The sequence below is a fragment of the Terrapene carolina genome, unplaced genomic scaffold (genome assembly GCF_002925995.2).
Source record: "Terrapene carolina triunguis isolate 2854851 unplaced genomic scaffold, T_m_triunguis-2.0 Scaffold742, whole genome shotgun sequence".
Classification (NCBI taxonomy): Eukaryota; Metazoa; Chordata; order Testudines; family Emydidae; genus Terrapene; species Terrapene triunguis.
The window spans coordinates 372215-396459 of NW_020665093.1; the positions used below are offsets into that span (position 1 = coordinate 372215).

A 24245-nucleotide genomic window follows, 5' to 3' on the forward strand; every position below is an offset into this window, starting at 1 on the left:
ATTTTTTTTTCAGGGGCTTATAACTCAGCTATGTCTGGGTGGATTTTCACAAAGACAGCAAAACACATTGCTCCAGCACCAAGGGAGCCCCCCTGCCAGTTTAAAGATTCCAAAGCCTGGAAGCATGAGAATTTCAAGAATTTTTTGACATAGGCAAAGCATTTTTTTCCCCCAAACCTAGTTTTCAGAAACAACTGAGCTATTTTTGTTGAAATTTAAAAACAAACAAACAAACAAACACCCTGAGCCTGAAATTTCAGCCCAAACTTGTAAGGCAAAGTTATAGGCAACTGAACACAGGGCCTTCTAAGGAAAGTGATAGGCAACTTTAACTACAGCTGTCACTGCCAGCTCTGCTTATGACATTGCTAAATAAAAATACTGTATGAAATAAAATACATGCACCTTATCACAAGTGGCATTTCCAAGTTGCATTTGGAGTTGCCAAAAAAAAATGCTATAAATGTAAAATATTATTTCAATATACCAGTATATCTAATATTAGTACGATACACCCCCCAAAAAATTCCTTAAAAACAAACAAAACAGCCTTTTTCATTTCCCAATACACTTTATATTTGTTAAAAACATTTTTTCCATACATCTCACCTTGCCATGGCTTCTCTCCACCTTTCGGAAACATTTATTCAAGGAAAGATTGTGTCGAACAGAGTTCTTCCACCCTGTTGGTGCTGTGGCAAAGTATGGGAAGCGTTCCAGAATCCAGCTGTAGATTTCTTTGACTGGCAAACTTTTATTAGGAGACTGTTCAATAGCCATGTAAATGAGAAGGCTAAAGGAATAAGGAGGTTTGGAAGTGGCTGATTTTTTTTCCAGATTCTGGTAGCAGGATGGTGAGAAAGATGGCACGTTATCACCCTCAATGTCATATATAGGACTAACAATTGGAAGACCCTCACTTCCAAGACTGAAGTATGTTAGAAGATTAGTACTTTCATGAAGCCAGTTCAAATTTGTGAGCTCATCATCTGCTGATTCGCTGTCCACTAACGTGGCCTTCGGCCTAGCAGCATCAACTGCTTCAGGCAAGCTTCCCATTCTGTAAATCTGTCTTAATCCTGCAGCCTTTTCTGCTCCAGGTGCTTCAGCTTTCTTATCTGGAGTCATTCCAGTTACTGGACCCATTTAATTTTACTTGTCTATAACAAAGAAAACAATTATAAATCAATGTAAGTCTTAAAAATCTTATCCAACTGCAGCCACTAAGCCAACAAAATAAAAGGAAATTCAGTATTGTATCTCCTCTATCCTGCTCAGTCACTATAATTAAGGCTACATTTTAGTCATGGGTATTTTTGGTTAAAATCATGGACAGATCACAGGCAATAAACAAAAATTCACAGAATCATAGAATCATGGAATATCAGGGTTGGAAGGAACCTCAGGAGATCATCTAGTCCAACCCCCTGCTCAAAGCAGGACCAATTCCCAACTAAATCATCCCAGCCAGGGCTTTGTCAATCCTGAACTTAAAAACCTCTAAGGAAGAAGATTCCACCACCTCCCTAGGTAACCCATTCCAGTGCTTCACCACCCTCCTAATGAAAAAGTTTTTCCTAATATCCAACCTAAACCTCCCCCACTGCAACTTGAGACCATTACTCCTTGTTCTGTCATCAGGTACCACTGAGAACAGTCTAGATCCATCCTCTTTGGAACCTCCTTTCAGGTAGTTGAAAGCAGCTATCAAATCCCCCCTCATTCTTCTCTTCTGCAGACTAAACAATCCCAGTTCCCTCAGCCTCTCTTCATAAGTCATGTGCTCCAGCCCCCTAATCATTTTTGTTGCCCTCCACTGGACTCTTTCCAATTTTTCCACATCCTTCTTGTAATGTGGGGCTTAAAACTGGACACAGTACTCCAGATGATGCCTCACCAATGTCAAATAGAAGGGAATGATCATATAGTGCCACTCCCCCACCAGCATGACCAGTTCTGACCTTCCAATATATTTTGGGGCATGGGGTTGGGGCATGGGCTTACTTCTGTTGGCTCCCTACTTATACAGCCCAAAATGCCGTTAGCCTTCTTGGCAACAAGAGCACACTGTCAACTCATATCCAACTTCTCGTCCACTGTAACCCCTAGCTCCTTTTCTGCAGAACTGCTACCGAGCCATTCGGTCCCTAGACTGTAGCAGTGCATGGGATTCTTCAGTCCTAAGTGCAGGACTCTGCACTTGTCCTTGTTGAACCTCATCAGGTTTCTTTTGGCCCAATCCTCTAATTTGCCTAGGTCCCTCTGTATCCTATCCCTACCCTCCAGCGTATCTACCACGCCTCCCAGTTTAGTGTCATCTGCAAACTTGCTGAGAGTGGAGTCCACAACATCCTCCAGATCATTAATGAAGATATTGAACAAAACCGGCCCCAGGACCAACCCTTTGGGCACTCTGCTTGATATTGGCTGCCAACTAGACATGAAGCCATTGATCACTACTCGTTGAGCCCGACGATCCAGCCAGCTTTCTATCCACCTTACAGTCCATGACCTGTCCATGACTTGTACTATAGACCTGTAACTACAACTTGGGCCGGGGGTCTGCAGGTGCTCTGGAAGGGTGATCTGGGGGGCGCCGCGGGCAGCAACGCACATCCCGGGACCCCCACTGCTCCGCTGTGTCCCTACAGCTGCTAGGGGGAGGGAAGGCCGGGGGGGCTCCGCACGCTGCCCCTGCCACAATCTCCGGCTCCGTAGCTCCCATTGGCGGGGAACTGTAGCCAATGAAAGCTGGGGGGGGGGGTGGCACCTCTTGGCGGAGGAGGCACACAGAGGCCCCCGGCCCCTCCACCTAGGAGCTGCAGGGACATGCCGGCCGCTTCCGAGGAGTCTCTCCCCCTCTCCCCCCAAGGTAAGTGTCACCCCGCACCCCAACCCCCTGCCCCAGCCCTGAGCCCCCTTTCACCCCCAAACTGCCCCAGCAGCAGCCGGTGCGGCTGGCCCGGGAGCTGCCTGATCTGCTCGGGCAGCCCCAGAGCCAGCCGCACCGGCAGCTGCATAAATCATGACTTCCGTGACAGACATGCAGCCTTAACTATAATACATTTATAAATGTGTTGGGGTATAGCTATCCAAAGCCTGGGACCATCTGAACCTTTGTGAAATTGTCTCAACCAGGTGTTAAATCCCACTGGTTTGTGACTGGGTCCTCATTACTGAACTTATGCTAACTATTTGGAAATTGCTATACCTTACTAGATACAACAGGAGTGGCTATATTGAGATCACCTTCTGTAAAGTGGCTCTGCACAACAAAATGAGAAAAGCACTGAATAAGTGGTCTCTAATATGTTCAGTTCTCCCATTAACTGTTTAATTACATTACAAATTAACCCACCTTATAAATGTTTTTATTTCCCCCCTTAGGACTTAACTTGCAAAGAGCCCTATCTATAAGATGAAGTTGTGATCTTAGGGCCACTCTACACTACAGATGGGATCATGTCCAGTGAATCGGTGTTTTGATGCACCCATCAGACATGGTTTCAGTTAATACACTTTAGCACAACCATACTCCCGTGGTGTTTGCCTGTCCACATGACCAAGATGCACAAAGTGTTTGCAGCAGTGTATTTTAGGAAAATCTAGTCAGCTATCCCATATCGCCTCAGATGCTAGAACCAGGCGATAGGATTGTAGATGATTTTCAAGATCATTCTGAACCACATGGTACATAGGGTACATAGGGTTCTGGAAATGTTGTACTAATCCATTGCCTATTTGGTTGTTCTCTGCCCCCTACATAACACCACTGTGTTCTACAACCTCAAATCTTTCTATTCTGTGAATATTTGGCATTGAGCATACCAATATTGTTTAAATGAGTTAACATAGGCTGGACTGGCAAATTCAAAGATGCCAGAATTTTCAAGAATTCCAGTGAAAAGGAAACAGGGAATTCAATGCAATAGCAAAGTGGGGACAGTGTCATAGAATGACCAGAGTGCTCCCTGTAACACATCATGCAATCCACCTGGGATTTACTACCCCAAAGGGTATGTCTACACTACGAGAGTAGTTCGATTTTACTTAAATCGAATATGTGGAATCGATATTACAAAGTCGAACGTGTGTGTGTCCACACTAAGGACAGTAATTCGACTTTGTGAGTCCACACTAACGGGGCAAGCGTCGACATTGGAAGCGGTGCACTGTGGGCAGCTATCCCACAGTTCCTGCATTCCCCGCTGCCCATTGGAATTCTGGGTCGAGCCGCCAATGCCTTCTGGGTAAAAAAATGTGTCGAGGGTGCTTTTGGGTAACTGTCGTCATCCAACCGTCACTACCGCCCTCCCTCCCTGAAAGCGCCGGCGGGAAATCAGTTCGCACACTTTTCTGGTCAGTGACAGCGCGGACGCCACAGCACTGCGAGCATGGAGCCCGCTGCGACCATCACTGCAGTTATGGCTGTTGTCAACACCTCGCACCTTATCATCCACCTTTCCCAGAGGCAGATGCTGAGAAATCGGGTGAGGAGGCTACGGCAGCGCGGTGAAGACCTGAAGTCTGAGAGTGGCACAGACCTGTCACAAAGCATGGGACCCCGCGCCGAGGACATCATGGTGGCAATGGGTCATGTGGATGTTGTGGAACGGCGATTCTGGGCCCGGGAAACAAGCACGGACTGGTGGGACCGCATAGTGCTGCAGGTCTGGGATGAATCCCAGTGGCTGCGAAACTTTCGCATGCGGAAGGGGACTTTCCTTGAACTTTGTGAGTTGCTGTCCCCTGCCCTGAAGCGCAATGACACCCGGATGCGAGCAGCCCTGAGTGTCCAGAAGCGAGTGGCCATAGCCCTCTGGAAGCTTGCAACGCCGGACAGCTACCGGTCAGTCGCGAACCACTTTGGCGTGGGCAAATCTACCGTGGGGGTTGTTGTCATGCAAGTAGCCAACGCAATCATTGAGCTACTGCTCTCAAAGGTAGTGACCCTGGGAAACGCGCAGGTCATCATAGATGGCTTCGCTGCGATGGGATTCCCAAACTGCGGTGGGGCTATAGATGGAACTCACATCCCTATCCTGGGACCGGACCACCAGGCCAGCCAGTACATTAACCGAAAGGGCTACTTTTCAATGGTGCTGCAAGCACTGGTGGACCATAGGGGACGTTTTACAAACATCAACGTCGGATGGCCGGGCAAGGTTCATGACGCTCGTGTTTTCAGGAACTCTGGTCTGTTTAGACGGCTGCAGGAAGGTATTTACTTCCCGGACCACAAAATAACTCTTGGGGATGTGGAGATGCCTATAGTCATCCTCGGGGACCCAGCCTACCCGCTAATGCCCTGGCTCATGAAGCCCTATACTGGCGCCCTGGACACTGAAAAAGAACTCTCCAACTACCGGCTGAGCAAGTGCAGAATGGTGGTGGAGTGTGCTTTTGGACGTCTCAAGGGGAGATGGAGAACCTTACTGACTCGCTGTGATCTCAGCGAAACCAATATCCCCATTGTTATTGCAGCTTGCTGTGTGCTCCACAATCTCTGTGAGAGCAAGGGGGAGACCTTTATGGCGGGGTGGGAGGTTGAGGCAAATAGCCTGGCTGCTGATTACGCCCAGCCAGACAGCTGGGCGATTAGAAGAGCCCAGCGGGACGCGCTGTGCATCCGTCCAGGCTTTGAAAGCTAGGTTCCTGAGTGAGCAGGGTAACCTGTGACTATTAAGTTTGTGTACAGAGAAGCTGAACCTGACCCCGTTTCTTTACCAAGTAAATATTCACTATCTTCTCCAGTTACATACCCCGTTCCCCCCCTTCCAACACACGTTTAAAAATAAAATCACTTGAATTTTGTTAATGAACACCGTTTTCTTTATTACTGTTTTCTCGGGAAAGTGTTGAACCTGGGACGCAGACTGTGGTGGGGAGCGGGTGTAGTGTAGTGATGCAAAGGATGCTTCTAAACTCCAGGAATGACAGGCTCCGCACTGGTGGACTGGTTGTTTCAACGGAGCCTGCCACCCCTCCTATTCGGGACTCTGTGTGTGGGGGCTATGTGACTTTGTGGCAGGGGGAGTACGGTTACAGATCCCTTGCTGCGTGGCTGCATAAGATCTCTAACCGCCCTCCCCCGCCACAAAGTCACATACCCCCCCCCACACACACACAGAACATGAAAACCACCTCCCAGACTGACCAGGGTAACTAGTGACTGCAATGTGTGTGTGCCCTGCTGCTGAACCTGCCCCCGCCTCTGTACCCTGGTAAAGGTGACTGTCCTGTCCAATTACCAACCCCCTTCCTCACCTTCAGACACACTCTCCTGTAAAAGAACATGATGGAAACAGTAATTAACAGAAACGTCTTTTTTATTAGCAACTACACATGAAACTGGGGGATGAAACTTGGACGGGGGCTTGGGTGAGGCGGGAAGGAAAGGACTTGTCAAATTTTGGGGAATGAGAGCCTTCTAGTACTAGAGCACTCTGCAGGGGTGGAGTGAGAGTTTTCACGGACTCTGCCGCCCCTCCTTCTTGGGACTTTGGGTGAGGGGGATATGGGACTTGGTGGCGGGGGAGGGCGGTTAGAGAGAGACTGCAGCGGGGCTCTGTCCTCCTGCCTCCGGTCCTGCAGAACATCCACAAGGCGCCGGAGCGTGTCCGTTTGCTCCCTCATTAGTCCAAGCAGCGTTTGAGTTGCCTGCTGGTCTTCCTGCCACCACCTCTCCTCCCGTTCCATGTGTGATTGGTGCATTTGGGACAAGTTCTCCCTCCACTGGGTCTGCTGGGCTGCCTGGGCTCGGGAGCAGCCCATAAGTTCCGAGAACATGTCCTCCCGTGTCCTCTTCTTCCTACGCCTCATCTGCGCTAGCCTCTGGGAGTGTGATGCCAGGCTAGGTCGGGAGACAGTCGCAGCTGTGGGATGGGAAAAAGGGAGTGAATTCCTCAGAAAGATAAATTTAGTTGTGAACAAAGAACATAGTCTTTCTCTGTGAACAAGACCATGCACAGCACCTATCACATGCGCACTCAGGACAAGGTCGAATTTTCGGCCTTCGCATTCAGTGCCTGGGGTCTTGCAGTGCAGATCAGAGAAGCGGGGCAGAACACCGGAATTTGGGTAGCAGGCAGACATGGTAAGCCGTAGACTCGTGGCTGCTTAAAACTTTAATAATAGCACTGGCCTCCTTTCACGTTGAAAGCAATGCCAGTCCCTGCTGCCAGCAATCCGGCAAGCATGAACTCTGCCCCTGTCCCACCACCTCGCGGCTGTCCCAGGGAAAGATCCCTGTATGCTGCCCCTCTCCCGCCTCCACCGCGTGGCTGTAAACCGCCGGTTACAGTTCTGTAAAGGAACAGGCAAGCAGTCCCAATACTAACATTCCCCTACCTAATTCAAAGCAGGTCACCATGAGCGACATCACTCTGATGAGGATTTCAGAGACGGAGAAAGAAAGGATGCTTCGGGAAAGCCTGCAAAGACCAGGGCCGTATGCCGCCATGCTCTGCAAGGCAATGATCCCGGAGTACTTGCTTGTCTCCTGGCGCGGAAACGTCTCCTACTACGGAGGACCCAATAAGGCCGCTCTCCCCAGGAACCTGATGCAAAGGCTTTCCAATTACCTCCAGGAGAGCTTCGTGGAAATGTCCCTGGAGGATTTCAGCTCTATCCCCGGACATATAGACCGGATTTTACTGTAGCTGAACTGGCAGGGACTAAACAGTAGAGCGGCTAGTGCAAAACAATCATGCTAAACCGGACATTGTTAGATTTTTTTTCAGTAGTTGCACTGCCAAGGACTGAAACGTTAAGCGCCTAGGGCAAAGTAATCATGCACAACCCATAGTTAATATTCTTAATATTCCTGTTCTGTTAAAAATAAATGTTTACATGTTTAAAACACTTACTGGTTGATCCTTCCCCTGATTCTGTGTCCGCGTTAACGGCTGGGGACGGTTGGTAGGGGATCTCTGTAAGGGTGATGAAGAGATCCTGGCTGTCGGGGAAATCAGCGTTGTAAGCGCTGTCGACTGCCTCGTCCTCCTCATCTCCTTCCTCATCTTCCCCGTCCGCTAACATGTCCGAGGAAGCGGCCGTCGACAATATCCCATCCTCAGAGTCCACGGTCAGTGGTGGGGTAGTGGTGGCGGCCGCACCTAGGATGGAATGCAGTGCCTCGTAGAAACGGGATGTCTGGGGCTGGGATCCGGAGCGTCCGTTTGCCTCTTTGGTCTTCTGGTAGCCTTGTCTCAGCTCCTTGATTTTCACGCGGCACTGCATTGCATCCCGGCTGTATCCTCTCTCTGCCATGGCTTTAGAGATCTTCTCGTAGATGTTTGCATTCTGTCTTTTCGATCGCAGCTCGGAAAGCACGGACTCATCGCCCCACACAGCGATCAGATCCAAGACTTCCCGATCAGTCCATGCTGGGGCCCTCTTTCTATTCTGAGATTGCATGGCCATCTCTGCTGGAGAGCTCTGCATCGTTGCCAGTGCTGCTGAGCTCGCCACGATGTCCAAACAGGAAATGAGATTCAAACTGCCCAGACAGGAAAAGGAATTCAAATTTTCCCGGGGCTTTTCCTGTGTGGCTGGTCAGAGCATCCGAGCTCGGACTGCTGTCCAGAGCGTCAACAGAGTGGTGCACTGTGGGATAGCTCCCAGAGCTATTACCGTCGATTTCCATCCACACCTAGCCTAATTCGACATGGCCATGTCGAATTTAGCGCTACTCCCCTCGTTGGGGAGGAGTACAGAAGTCGAATTAAAGAGACCTCTATGTCGAACTAAATAGCTTCGTGGTGTGGACGGGTGCAGAGTTAATTCGATGTAACGGTGCTAAATTCGACATAAACTCCTAGTGTAGACCAGGCCAAAGAGAACCTAGAAACTAGCAGGGCTGACCAGCTCTGTTACACAGATTTACTCCCATCTCCAAAGTCATATTAGAATGTGGTTCCAGCTCAACAATCTTACTACATCCCTGCTCAACAGTGGGGTTGTAATATTGTACACCTGCAATTAGGAACTGTGTGTCTGGAAATGAACCATGCATCAAGATAACCAAGAGAAAACCTGTTTACAAACTTGGTAAAATTTTATAGTGTATATAAATCCTTAGTCTAGTTCCTACTGGGAAAGTGTATAGACGTCACCAAAACCAATAGACAGATAGCCAATCTTAGGGCTGATATAGACTGAAAAGTTACATTGGCATAGTTATGTCTCTCAAGAGTGTGAAAAATCCACACTCTGAGACGGGTGGGCAAACTCTTTGGCCTGAGGGCCACATCTGGGTATGGAAATTGTATGGCGGGCCATGAATGCTCATGAAATTGGGGTTTGGGGTGCAGGAGGGGGCTGCGGGCAGATCAGAGGGGTTCGGAGTATGGGAAGGGGCTCTGGGCTGGGGCAGAAGGATTTGGAGTGTGGGAGGGGGCTCCGGGCTAGAGCAGAGGGGTTGAGGTGCAGGGGGGAGTGGGTGAGAGCTCCAGCTGGGGGTGTGGGCTCTGGGGTGGGGCTGGGGATGAGGGGCTTGGGGTGCAGGAGGGGGCTCCAGGCTGGGACCGAGAGGTTCAGCGGGCGGGAGGGGGATCAGGGCTGGGGCAGGGGGTTGGGGCACAGGAGGAGGTATGGGGTGCAAGCTCCAGGCGGCGCTTACCTCAAGCAGCTCCCGGAAGCAGCAGCATATCCCACCGCTGGCTCCTATGCAGAGGTGTGGCGCCAGCCAGGTGGCTCTGTGCACTGCCCCGTCCACAAGTGCCGCTCCTGCCGCTCCCATTGGGTGCAGTTCCCAGTGTGGAGCCCCCTGCTGCCCCTACGTGTAGAAACCAGAGGGGGAACATGCCACTGCTTCTGGGAGCTGCACGTTCAACCCATCAGGCCTTTTAATCTGGCCAGCAAGCCCCCGACCCCGCTCCCCACCCTTGCTCTGAGAGATGTAATTAAGCTGACCTAACCGCTGGTGTAGACAGCACTAGGTCAATGGCAGAATTCTGTCAATCAAGCTACCACCTTCTGTGGAGGTGGATTACCTACAGCGATGGAAGAACCCCACCCGTCTCTGTAGTAAGTGTTTACACTGAAGCACTGCAGCTGTGTCACTGTAGCATTTAAAGTGTAGTGTGGCAAGGCACCTCCTTCGTCTCGCCAGACTTAGCACTTCTCCCTCTGCAATGACCTGTGGTAACCCCTTCTCAGTTAGTAGGGAAGAGGGCCTTTAACATTCTGGGGCTAATATAGCACCCTCTTGCAGTCATACAGCCTGACTTTCACAGTAGACAACATAGCTTTATTGAAAATCTCAAAGATGCCATGGACTTAATCGTTATGGAGACTAAAATTTACTCCTAGCACAGCCATTTTTTACAGTTTGTGCAATGAGACAAATTCAGCGTGATTCATATTGCATCAACAACTGATTATGTGTCAAAATGTCATCACACCATGAATCCACGCTTCCACATGACGTTTTCCAGACCCTGTCAGAAAGATTATTGTACCCATCAATGTTTCACAAGCAGATGCAGGATCATAAAAGATAGAAGTGATCCTAGGAAACTGGCATAAATGTCAACCAAGGAATAGTCATATCAGAATCTTACATACAATACTGGATTTATAATGGTGCCAATGGCGCCATGGCGCCGGGCCCACAGTTGAAAGGGGGCCTGGCGCGCTCTCCTCCGCCCCCCCACTCTCTCCTGTGGGGTCAGAGCTTGACACTGCGGGCTGCTGCGGCTCCGTGGCAGCCTCTGCCGGCAGCCTAGCTCCTGCCCCGTCCCTTTCCCCAGCGTGCTATGTTCCCTCCCCCCCGGCCAATCAGCTGGATCAGCTGCTAGCCGGCAGGAGGGGGGAGGAGGGAGCCACAGCACGCTGCTCCTGGGGGGAGGAGGAGGAGAAGAGACGGGGATGAGGCCTCTCCCCCGCCTCTTTCCCCAGCGTGCTACGTCCCCCCACGCACACACACATGCTGGTCAGTTGGATCAGCCTTGCAGGCAGGAGGGGGGCAAGGAGGAGAGAGCCGCAGCACACCACTCCGGGGAGGAGGAGAAGACGAGGCGGGGTGAGGCCTTGGGGAAGAGGCTGGAATTGGGGCATACCCCCTCCAGCCCCCTGCGTGACCACCCCCATGACCCCAGCCCACCCCCTCAGCTCCCTGCCCACCCTAACCCCTGCAACCCCCCAGCCCCCTGAGCCCCTGGCCCTGCCCTGACCCTGACCCTGCACTCCCCTCACACCTCCTCAGCACCCTCCCACACCTCCCCAGCCCCCTTCCCTGACCCCTGCACCCCCCTTACACACCCTGTCCCCTGCACCTCCCCTCACCCTTCCAGCCCCCAGCCCTGACCCCTGCACCCCCTACACCTCCCCTGCCCTGAAACCTGCACCCTCCTCACACACACCCAGGCCCCTGCCCTGACTCCTGCATCCCCCCACATCCCCACCCCCATCCTGAGAACCAAACAGGAGCTGCCCCAGGTAAGCACTCCACACCCCAACCCTGAGCCCCCTCCCCCACCCTAGCTCCTTGCCAGACCCCGCACCTGAACATTCTTTTACAATATTTGGAAAGATCATAAGTGGTCTGTCGAGACCCTCTGTGATTTTCAAGTGATCTGTGGAAAAATAAGTTAGACTACAAGAACAATCAAGGTACCTCACTTTATTTTCATTTACTTGCTATTACTTAAGGGAGGAGGATGAAGAAAAAAAGAATGAAAAATGGGGGCAGGGGGAGATAAGAGAGAATGTTTTTTTCTTGACTGGGTCCCAAGGAGGAGCCCCAAAAATGAAGCTGAGCACAGGGCTGGGGGGCCCCACTAACTCTAAATCCACCACTGGCTGTCACGTCACATGGGCTGGGGATACTGTCAGGGCCGGTGTAACCACTAGGCAAACTAAGCGACTACTTAGGGCGCCAATATTTGGGGGTGCCAAAAAGCGGTGCCACAAAAATTTTTTTTACACTACAGTGGAATCCCATCTTACACGGGGGTTAGGTTCTAAAGTCACCGCGTAAGAGGAAAATTGCGTACAGTGAAAATTACCATAAAGTACAGTATACACTAGAACAGGGGTCCTCAACCTACGGCACTCATGGCAAAGGTGGCACGCAAGCTGATTTTTTTTTTTTAATGGCAGGCTGCGGGTCCCAGCTGCCGCTGAGCCTGCTGCCGACCTGGGGTTCTGTTCACTCAGCTGGCAGCAGGCTGAGCAGGGCCAGCAGTGGGCCGGCTCCTGCCAGCCGGGGTCCCAGCCGCCAGCCCAGCTCAGCCCGCTGCCGGTCTGGGGTTCCGGCTGCCAGCCCCTTGCCAGTCGGGGTCCCGGCCGCCAGGAGGCTGAACGGATCCAGCAGCCAGGACCCCGGCTGGCAGCGGGCTGAGCAGGCTGAGCGGGACCGGTGGCTGGGACCCCGGCTGGCAAGAGCCAGTGGACGGAACCCCAGACTGGCAGCGGGCTGAGCAGTTCAGCCCGCTGCCAGTCTGGGGTCCCGGCCGCCGGCCCTGCTCAGCCCGCTGACGATCTGAGGTTCCAGCTGCTGGCCCCTTGCTAGCCAGGGTCTTGGCCACCAGCCAAGGTGAACGGCAGGAGGCTGAGCGGAGTCGCCGGCTGGGACCCCAGTTGGCAGCTGAGTGAATGGAACACCAGGCCAGCAGCAGGCTCAGCGGTGGCCGGGACCCGCAGGCTGCCATTAAAAAAAAAAAAAAATCAGTTCGCGTGCCACCTTGGGCATGTGTGCTGTAGGTTGAGGACCCCTGTTCTAGTGTATACCATACTTTATGGTAATTTTCACTATACGTAATTTTCCTCTTACGCGCTGACCTTAGAACCTAACCCCCGCATAAGATGTGACTCCACTGTATTCATTTTTGAAAATTTATAATAAGCGATGCTCCGGGGGGGGGAAGGGGAAGAGAGGCGCAAGTTGAAAGTTTCGCCTAAGGTGCAAAATATCCTTGCACCAACCCTGGATACTGTGTCAGCTGATCCCCATAGTCTCCAACCTACCTGGGCAGTACAGCAGACATGGCCCTGCCCACTAACTCCTCTCCACTCTCTAGCCACCCCACCACCTGCCCCCCCCCCATAAGGCTTAGCCCTCTTACTTTTAAAAATGATTGCTTGCCCCTCCTCCCCCTCAGGCTTTTCTGACATTCCTGTCGCCAGGTACCCAGTTTTAGCCTGGAAACTCCAGTAGAAAACATGACCTGAGTTAGCAGTGCTGACTGGAAACTAAATGTCCGGTTATAGGAGTAACCACATTAGCCTCCACTCCTCCCAATCCCAACACCCACCCCCGAGGGCTGGAAGAGAACCTGTCCTGCTGCTGCGGGAGGAGGGGCAGCTCAGTGCAGAGAAAGACAAAGAGAATGTGCTAGAACGAGGTAGGTACCCGCTCTATGTGGGCAGGGGCGGGGGGGATCCTGTTTACCCCCTCCCCAGCCCTGCTGCGCTTGCAGTTTACCCCTGACCCCTCCCTTGCTCCAGAGACTAACCCTAGCTCCTGCCCCCGGCCCCTTTTACAATTATTCCCCAGGGGGGCCCACAAATATGTTTGGCGCCGGGCCCACAAAAAGTTAATCCAGCCCTGCTCACATATTGTTTGGTTAATCAGAGGATAGGTAGATGCCTGGTAGGATGCCCTTATACAAACTGTGATGAGAAAGGCTGCAATTTAGTCACGGAGGTCATGTTGTAGCCAGCTGTGACATTACGCTTCATATTCTTTCTGCCTCCGCAGGCGGCAAGGGACCTCCATGACTTCAGCCAGCGCTGGCTGGCTGGGAACTGCCTATGGAGGCAGAAAGCTGCAAGGTACCCCCCGCAGCTCCTGGCCACTGCAGTTGGAGTGAGGAGCTCCCCCGCCGCTCCCGGCAATCACGGGCGGCAGGGGGGATCCACCGCTCCTGGCAGCAAGGGGGACCCCACAGCAGGGGAATCCCCACTGCTCACAGCTGTGCTGCTCCCCGCCGCAGGGGGAATACCCGCTGCTCATGGCTGCCCCGTGTGGCAGGGCGGATCCCCAATGCTCCCATGCACTGCGGGTGGCAGGGGGGATCCACGGAGCTCTCAGCCACCGCGGGCGGCAAGAAGAACCCCCGCCACTCCCTGCTGCCGGCAGATCCCCGCCACCGCAGGCAGCAAGAGGGACCCCTGGAGTTCTAGGCTGCTGCGGGTGGCAGGGGGACCCCGGTAGCTCCCAGCCACAACGGGGGGACCCTGGAGCTCCCCAGCTGCCCAGCCTACCCATTTTGTCTTGGGTATTTTTAGTAAAAGTTACAGACAGGTCACACTTCCGTGAATTTTTTATTATTGCCCGTGACCTGTCCGTAACTTTTACTAAAAAGATCTGTGATAAAAACTTAGCCTTAGTGATGAGACATGAGAAGTCCTATCACCAAAGAAATTAGCATGTTGCCTCAAGGACAAGCGTAGCCACTTGATTGCCCTTATTTTAGAGAAGCAGGGTGGAAATGTTTATGTCACATAGCCATGCATGACTATCTGTGGAGAAAACGTGCAGTATGTTTTGAGTGGAAGTACATAGGTCCAGCATACACTCCAACTCTAGAGCCGAACCATAATAACCAGATATCTCAATTAGGGTAAAACCCCAAGGAAAGCCCTATACTTACCATGCTCCAATTATACTGCATGCAATAGGAATTTCAGAAGCACAAACTACGGAGGAAAACTAACAAGAAAATTCCCTTCTGTGACCCAACGCTCCATATTCCTCATAGAGATATTATTATGATATGATTATGGCATATTATAATGTATTTTATGCAAGATAGCTTGTGAGATATCATTGAAAAGGTTATGATTTACTGAATATGATTATCCTATTTGTATGCATGTATCATTTTTGTATCTGAAGTTAGAAATATTGACTATGTATCTGTATTTCAAATGTGTTTACACTTGCCCACAAGGCAAAAGGCTCTCGGTCTAGATGGCTGGCTGGGAACGGCCCAATCAGGTTAATGAGCCATTAGAAGAAAACAATAGGCCTTAGAAGAAGCTTATCTCCTGGGGGGGGCGAGGAGGGGCCCTCTCTGAGGACACTACAAACCGCCTCAGAGTGATGGCTGCTTTGACACTACAGGGACATGTGACCAGGTCACCTGGCGCCGGACTCCACCTTTGGATATCAGTATTTTTCCACTGGCTGGCGTGGGAACCAAGCTTTGAAACAAAAGCTATATAAGGCAAGGGAATGACATCATCTTGGTTCTTCACTGACTTCCCACCCAAAGAGACTCCTGGAAACACCTGAGGAACAAAGACTGAAATGGGGGAAGTGCTGGACCCAAGCTAAAGAGATTTTTAGCCTGTGAATGGAACACCTGGGATGTCTAAGCTGTAAGCAAGTGCAGCTTGCCCCTTAAGAATCTGCAGCCTGCTTGTACCATCACTTAGGGTGAGAATTTGCTATTTATATCCAATCTATGTAGTATATTAAGCATAGTTTGCGTGATTTGTTTATTTAATAAGTAATCTGCTTTGATCTATTTGCTATCCCTTATAATTACTTAATATCTATCTTTTGTAGTTAATGAACTTGTTTTTGCTTTGTCTAAAACTAGTGTGTGGGAGTCATAACTGGGGGCAGAAAGCCGTTGTATATTCCTCTCCACATTGAGGGAGGGGGTAAATTTCATGAGCTTATGCTGTACAGTTCCCTGTGCAGTGCAAGACAGTATAATTTGGGGTTTACACTCCAGGGGGGGGGTGTGTGCCTGAGTAACTGTGAAGTTCTCTAGCTAGAGCCTTTCCATGCAGGGCTGGTTACAGCGTTTGCATGTAACTGCAGCTGGGTGTGTCCCTACCTGTATGTGTGCTGATGAAAGTGCAGGATGGTCATAGCAGTACAGTGTAAAGGGAGTCTAGGCTGGGGAGTCAGGGGGACTCAGTGGTACCCCAGTTCCAGGTGGCACCTCAGAGGGAACCTCTCACACCCTCTTCTAATTGAAGTCAAGATAATATTAAACTTTTGGTACCAACTCAATTAAAGTAGCATGCACTTCTTTCACTGCAAAGCACTAGAGGAACAAAACTTAAATCCAAATGAAAAGTGCAACTACTCCTATATGCCATTACTCCCAGGCATCAACACTAACTTGACCGACAACCTTATTCAAAACTGAATGATGCTCAAGCCACTAGACCTAAAAGATCTACTGCATGAAACTACAAGTCACATGCAAGAACAGGGCTATCGATTAGTCGCAGTTAACTCACGTGATTAACTCAAAAAAATTAATCGTGATTAATCACAGCTTTAATTGCACTGATAAACAATAGAATACCAATTGAAATTTATTTTAAATATTTTCTGTTTTTCTACATTTTCAAATATATTCATTTCAATTACAACACAGAATACAAAGTGTACAGTGCTCACTTTATATTACTTTTATTACAATATTAGCACTGTCAAAATGATGAACAAAATAAATAGTAATTTTCAATTCACCTCATAGAAGTACTGTAGTGCAATCTCGATCATGAAAGTGCAACTTACAAATGTAGATTATTATTTTTTTGCTACATAACTGCACTCAAAAATAAAACAAATGTAAAACTTTAGCACCTACAAGTCCACTCTGTCCTACTTCTTGGTCAGCCAATCGCTAAGACAACATTTACGGGAGATAATGCTGCTCGCTTCTTATTTACAATGTCACTTGAAAGTGAGAACAGGCATTCGCATGGCACTTTTGTAGCCAGCATTCCAAGGTAGTACGTGCCAGACATGCTAAACATTCGTATGCTAAACATTCATATGCCTCTTCATACTCCGGCCACCATTCCAGAGGACATGCTTCCATGATGATGACGCTCATTAAAAAAATAATGTGTTAATTAAATTTCGACTGAACTCCTTGGGGGAAAACCGTATGTCTCCCGCTCTGTTTTACCCATATTCTGTCATATATTTCATGTTATAGCAGTCTCGAAGATGACCCAGCACATGTTGTTCGTTTTAAGAACACTTTCACTGAAGATTTGACAAAACGCAAAGAAGGTACCAATGTGAGATTTCTAAAGATATAGACAGCACTCCACCCAAGGTTTAAGAATTTGAAGTGCCTTCCAAAATCTGAGTAGGATGAGGTGTGGAGCATGCTTTCAGAAGTCTTAGAAGAGCAACACTCTGATGTGGAAACTACAGAACCTGAACCACCAAAAAGGAAAATCAACCTTCTCCTGGTGGCATCTGACTCAGATGATGAAAATGAACGTGTGTCAGTCTGCACTCTTTGGATCGTTATCAAGCAGAACCCATCATCAGCATGGACGCATGTCTTCTGGAATGGTGGCTGAAGCATGAAGGGACATACAAATCTTTAGTGCATCTGGCAAGTAAATATCCTGCAACGCTGGTGTGACGGGTTGGACCCCCCTTCTGGGATGCCACCTGATATACTGGGATTTCACTGAGCATCTCCTGCTCAAGCAGCCTGGGTTCCCGCTCCCTTCTTTGCTGAATTAGGCTCTCTGGCCTCTTGCAGCATACAAATGTAGGTAGAGCCACACACTGCTGCAGACACAGACTGAAATCAGCTCTATGTGAGAGGACTTTCCCAGCACTCACATGCACACCTCTTTGGGGAGATAACCCCAAATTAATACTGTCTTGCACCATATAGAAAATCTGCACAGCGCAAGGTCATAAAAATCCGCCCTCTTCCTCAATGTGAAGAGAGATGTGCATGACTTCTTGCCCCTCCTCCCCCAGTTAGAAATTACATAAACTGGGTTTAATAATAAACAAAATAAGTTTATTAACTACAAAAGGTAGATTTTAAGTGGTTAAAGGGATAGCAAACAGAACAAAGCAGAGTACCTTGGTAAATAAACAAAAGCCACAAACTGATCTTAACACACTAGATATGTAGGATACAAATTAGCCAATTCTCACCCTGAGTGATAAACAGGCTGGCAGATTCCTAAGACACAAGTTGCCTTGGCTTTCCCAGGTTTTCTTACACAGGCTAAAAATCCTTCCAGCCTGGGACTATCACTTCCCACAGTGCCATTTTTTCCCCTCAGGTGTTTTCAGGTATGTTGTTGTAGGGAGAGTGAGGTCCTTCATGGTGTCATTGTTCCTCTTTTATATCTTCCCCCCACTTGCTGGAAAGATTTTTTGCTGTGACCTGGGTCAAACAGTTCCCATTGTGTAGAGCTATCTCTGAGAGGTTTCTATTGCACACAATTCCTGGGGTAATCCTTACGCTTGTGTGCATTTCTTCAATAAGCCTCATCCAACAGAGCACATTTGAAATACAGAGACATGGTCAATATTCCCAGCTTCAGATACAAAAATGATACATGCATACAAATTGGAATAAACTCAATCCGTAAATCATAAGCTTTCCAGTGATACCTTACATGATTCATCTTGCATAAAGTACATCTCAGTTATGTTATATCCATATCATAAGCATATTTCCATAAAGAATATGGACTAATGTCACAGCTGGCTACAACAGTGCCATGCGAACACCTGTTCTTGTTTACAATGTCACCTGAAAGTGAGAAAGAGGCAGCATTATCTCCTGCAAATGTAAACAAACTTGTTTGTCTAAGCACTTGGCTGAACAAAAAGTAGGACAGAGTGGATTTGTAGGCTCTAAAGTTTTACATTGTTTTATTTTTGAATGCACATTTTTTGGTACATAATTCTACATTTGTAAGTTCAACTTTCATGATAAAGAGATTGCACTACAGTACTTGTATTAGCTGAATTGAAATACCATTTCTTATGTTTCTTTTTTACAATGCAAATATTTGTAATGAAAAATAAAAAGTGAGCACAGTACACTTTGTATTCTGTGTTGTAACTGAAATCAATATATTTGAAATTGTAGAAAACATCCAAAAATATTTAAATAAATGGTCTTCTATTATTAACAGCACAATTAGTTTTTTTTAATCGCTTGGCAGCCCTACTGAAAATAGAACAGAATGCTACACAACCCAATCTCACCAGTTAAATGTGAAAAACTAAGGCAGACTTTTACCAAATATAGAATTATTCCACTAGAGATTGAAAATGGAAGACAAAATGAAGCGTGAAAAGAAATTAAGATCTGTGTAGCCAATGCAACAGAGGAGAAACTGAAGAGGACATGTTTTCCATTCCAATGTCCAAAATATTGGAGAGTTTAAGAGTCATTTCCTCCAATTATCAGAAATTATAAAAGACTCTCCATTAAAAAAACAGTGAAGAAAAATTGTGTGTGACCCTAACAGAAAAGAAAAATAAAGTAGATATACCATTACATTATACAGCAACCTGCCACCAAATAAGGAACAGACTATAACGTCAAAGGATCACAGACAATATATCCCCAGATTGGATCCTCAGCAGATCCTTAGTGTATCACCAATACCTTTGACGGATCCAAGGTTTCTATACATTGCAATGCTTGCATAGCTTGTCATGCCAACAAGTACTATTGAATTGAATACAAAGATATTTAGTTTCTCTGGTTTTACTTCAGTTAGGATGCTATTTTACTTAGTTTACAAAGGGATTCAATTGTAAGTTAGACATTTAGAGGAAAAGCAGAAGGCTTGCTATGAATTGTTAATAACTGGGAACCTTGACTTATCTATTTTATAATATCACTGGAGAAGTCTTCTTGCTGACAAACTCAAAGGCTGGAACATGGTGTTTGGAACTTACAGGACAAGTTACACAAAATATATTTTGTCTTTGCAATTCTCTGTACATCTATGAACTGCAAGGGGACTGACTGTGACTGAGCTGGGAAATGGATCAAGTTCCCAGGATTCCCAATCCAAAATTATGTGAAATGAAAAAGGAATTTTCAAAGGAGTTAAAGAAATAGCTGTCACTATTTCAGGATCTCCACTCAGCAACTGAAGCTCTCTTTGCATTGTAAAAATACTTCCCAGCAGAGACCCAATACAACCCAAATTAGGAGAGTCAAATTTCCCTTTTGAAAGTATTGGAAACTAGAAACTTTCAAAGTAGTTTCATAGTAAATTCTAGAAATTTGAGATTTTTTTCTTAAGTACCTTTGTAACAGCTTTTCAAAAGTTCCAACAGAAACCCTCTCCCTAAAGGGCAAGAACAGTTAATTCACTTTGAGAAGAGGGCCAGGAAATGGCACCAGTACTGAGAGAATTCTGGGAGTTGGAACTCAGGGCAATTGTGGGAGAAAAGGTCAAAAGAAGGCTTTCAAGATCTCCCAGAAGTCACTGCTTCAGGAAACTGTGCTGGTTTTGCTGTGTCATAGGTACTCAAAGGGCAGTAGTACAGTGTAAGTATGGGCATGGGCCAAAACTGCAACTAAAACATCCTTACAGTGTGGACACACTGCAACACGGAGTCTGGTGGCACCTTAAAGACTAACAGATTTATTTGGGCATAAGCTTTCGTGGGTAAAAACCTTAGTGAGTCTTTAAGGTGCCACCAGACTCCTTGTTGTTTTTGTAGATACAGACTAACACGGCTACCCCTTGATACTGCAACACTGGTAACTAAAGTGGCTTTACCCCACTGGTTCAGTCTCCACTGTTAGTCTCACACACAGGCTTTTCTACAGACTAAATCTACTTCCTGCTGCAACACTTCCAGCACAAGGTACAAGAGACTGAATCAAACATAGGCCTGGTCTATACCTAAAACTTAGCTGACCTAGGCCTGGTCTGCACTACAGCGTTAGATCAACATTTGCGACGCCTGTACTCCACCTCGGCAAGAGGAGTAGCGCTAGAGTCGAGCTTCCAGGGTCGAATTAGGGGTAGTGTAGACACAACACTGTGTAATTCGACGGGTTTGGCCTCCAGGAGTGCTCCAATGTGACCGCTCTGAACAGCGCTTTCAACTCCACTGCACTTCAGCCAGGTACATAAGAAAAGCCTCAGGAACTTTTGAATTTCATTTCCTGTTGATCAGCGTGGAGAGCTCACCACCACAGCTGACCATGTCTGCCCAGGGCCGCAAACGCGCTCCAGCATGGAGTATACAGGAAACACTGGATCTGATTGTTGTGTGGGGAGAAGAGTCTGTGCAGGCAGAGCTCCGAACTAGCAGAAGAAACACTGACATCTATGCCAAAATTGCACAGGGCATGGGGGACAAAGGCTACACCAGGAACACACAGCAATGCCATGTGAAAATAAAAGAGCTCAGGCAAGCGTACCAGAAAACAAGGGAGGCGAATAGTCGATCTGGTTCTGAGCCACAGACATACCGCTTCTATGAGCGGCTGCATGCGATTCTAGGCGGGGACCCCACCAGTACCTCAACACTCTTCATGGACACCTCCGAGGGGGCCCAGGCAGCCATGGGCAACAACGAGGAGGACACTGTTGATGAGGAATAGGAGGAGGAGGAGAATGCACAGCAGGCAAGTGGAGGATCCATTCTCCCCGACAGTCAGGACCTTTTCCTAACTCTGGAGCTAATCCCCACCCAGGACCTACTGTTGCGGGACTATGATGGTGGGGAAGGCATCTCTGCTGAGTGCACACTTGTAATCACACTACAGGGGTTAAATGCAATTGTGGTTAATGTTTAATTGGAGGTAAACAATTGGGATACAGTGGCGACCAGTCCAGCCACGCAAAGAGTGCTCCCCGGAAAAGCCTGTTTATGTGCCAAGAGTTTCCCCAACAAAAAATGTCCCCAGATGTGCCCACACAGCACCTATCCTTTCTTGTGTGCTTACCATGCCTGTCTGCAAACCGAAATCTGCTGCCCAGGGCTCTGCCGTGTGTTGTATCTTACTGGTAGGTGCTTCTTTTAGAAGACAAAATGTGGCCATGTACCTCAGGGAATGTATTTACTGCTGGGAGGCGTTTCATTCATTGCAAGAGTTAACCAAGTGTTTTCAACAATGTATGTTTTTCCTTGCAGCTGCAACGTTGTCTTGTCCACACCAGCACAAAGGCTGTCCCAGATTAGAAGGCAAAAAAAGTGGACAAGGGAAGACATGTTCAGTGATTTGATGCATTCCTCCAAGACTGACAGAGCCCAGCTGAATGCATGGAGGCTTACACTGTCGGAGAGCATGCACACCGACCAAGAGGGCAGGAAAGCATGCAGGGGACAAGAGCGTAACATGCAAGAGGAGATGTTGCGGCTTATGGGGGAGCAAACAGACATGTTGAGGCGTCTGGCTGAGGTTCAGGAAAGGCAGCTAGACCTTAGAGTCCCGCTGCACCCAATGATGAACCAGCTGCCCTCCTCACCAAGTTCCATTTCCTCCTTTCCCAGACATCCTAGAATGCAGGGGGGAAAGCTCCATTATCCCTTGAACTCAACTCCAAGGGATGGTTCATGGAGCAGAAAGCTCTCATTCCCACAGCTTTGATTGCTCGACAGTGCAATTGTAGTAAGCTATGTGTCCTTGCCCCTCCTCCCCTGTGTTATCAGGCCCTTAAACCTGGGTTATCTTTGCTATTCATTGCTGTTTCTGTTCAGTGTTTGTTAGCATAATAAAAATGTATGAATTGAGGACAAGAGGCTCTTTATTCACTGTGCACACTGTGGTTGGTGGGGGTTTAGTTTACAGGGAAAAAAAAAAAAAAAAAGGGGGCAGCTTGGTAAGGAACAACACACAGAACTGTCACATCAGCATTAGATCATTCATTAAACTGGTTTTCAAAGCCTCTCAGAGATGCAATGTGCCTCAATGTGCTCTTCTTATTGCCCTGGTGTCTGGATGCTCAAAATGGGCTGCCAGGCAATCTGCCTCAACCCCCCACCCCACCAGAAACTTTTCCCCCTTACTTTCACAGATACTATGGAGCACACAGCAAGCAGCAGCAACAATGGGAATATTGCTTTCGCTGAGGTCTAACCTAGTGAGTAAACTGCGCCAGCGCCCCTTTAAACATCCAAAGGCACATTCTACCACCATTCTGCACTTGCTCAGCCTATGGTTGAACTGCTCCTTACTGCTGTCCGGGCTGCCTGAGCCACAGGAGCAAGGGGTAGGCTGGGTCTCCAGGGATAACTATTGGCATTTCAACATCACCAACGGTAATTTTCTGGTCTGGGAAGAAAGTTCCTTCTTGCAGATTGCTGAAGAGACTGGAATTCCTAAAGATGCGCACGTCATGTACCTTTCCTGACCCTCCCACGTTGATGTCGATGAAATGGCCCTGGTAATCCACAAGCGCTTGCAACACCATTGAGAAGTACCCCTTGCAGTTTATGTACTCTGGTGCCAAGTTAGGGATGTGCAGTCTGTCTATCGCCCCACCACAGTTAGGGAACCCCATCGCGGCCAAGCCATCCACTATGTCCTGCACTTTCCCAGAGTCACTACCCTTCTTAGCAAAAGTGAATTGATTACCCTGGCTACTTGGATCACAGCAGCCCCCACAGTAGATTTACACACTCCAAACTGATTCCCAACTAATCTGGAGTTGCAAGTTTCCACAGGGCTATTGCCACTCGCTTCTCAACTGTCAGAGCGGGTCTCGTTTTGGTATTTTTGTGCTTCAGGGCTCAGGAAAGCAATTCGCAAAGTTCCACGAAAGTGGCCTTACGCATTAGAAAGTTATGCGGCCACTGCTCCTCATCCCATACCTGCATAACTATGCGGTCCCACCAGTCTGTGCTTGTTTCCCAGGCCCAGAAGCGGCGTTCCACTGTGTCATCAAGCCCAGCTGCCGCTGCCAGCATGTGCAAATTGCTCCATTCCATGGCTTCCAGCACGGCTATTAGTGTGGCATCACATTCTTCTGTGCGGCGGCTCCTGGCTAGGCTCTGCAAATACCGCAGGACGATGTGTGAGGTGTATGCGATGCTCACAACAGTGTACAGCTGAGCGGGGTCCATGCTTGCCGTGCTATGGCGTCTGCACGAGTAACCCAGGCTTAGGCGCGAAAATGATTGTTTGCCGTTGCTTTCAGGGCCAGAGGGAGGGAGAAGGCAAGTGCATCATGGGATGCTGATGATGTGTACCCAAAACAACCTGCGAAAATGTTTTTGCTCCATCAGGCAATGGGAGCCTAACTCAGAATTTCAATCGGCAGCAGGAACTGTGGGATAGCTGAGTCGACGCTAGCCATGGTAGTGAGGATGCGCTCAGCCAACGGAATGTGCATAGTGGGGACATGCAGCATTGACTTTGTAAAATCGGAGGCTAAATGTCGGCTTAAATAATTTCGACCTAATTTCGTAGTGTAGACATGCCCCTATGTCACTCTGGGTTGTGAAAAATTCACACCCCTGAGAAACATAGATTCATAGATTCTAGGACTGGAAGGGACCTCGAGAGGTCATC

The 24245-nt window shown here is 48.5% G+C and overlaps 1 protein-coding gene across 1 annotated transcript in view; it reads right to left on the reverse strand.

The window, feature by feature from the left end:
* Positions 1-555: 555 nt before the first annotated feature.
* LOC112126061 (forkhead box protein N2) overlaps positions 556-24245 on the reverse strand; it is a 58283-nt gene continuing 34593 nt past the window's right edge. The window contains exon 2 of the mRNA XM_029913608.1: positions 556-1160. Within this exon, the coding sequence (XP_029769468.1) occupies positions 556-1146 (591 nt within the window). The 5' untranslated portion in view covers positions 1147-1160. The remainder of the gene's footprint in view (positions 1161-24245) is intronic.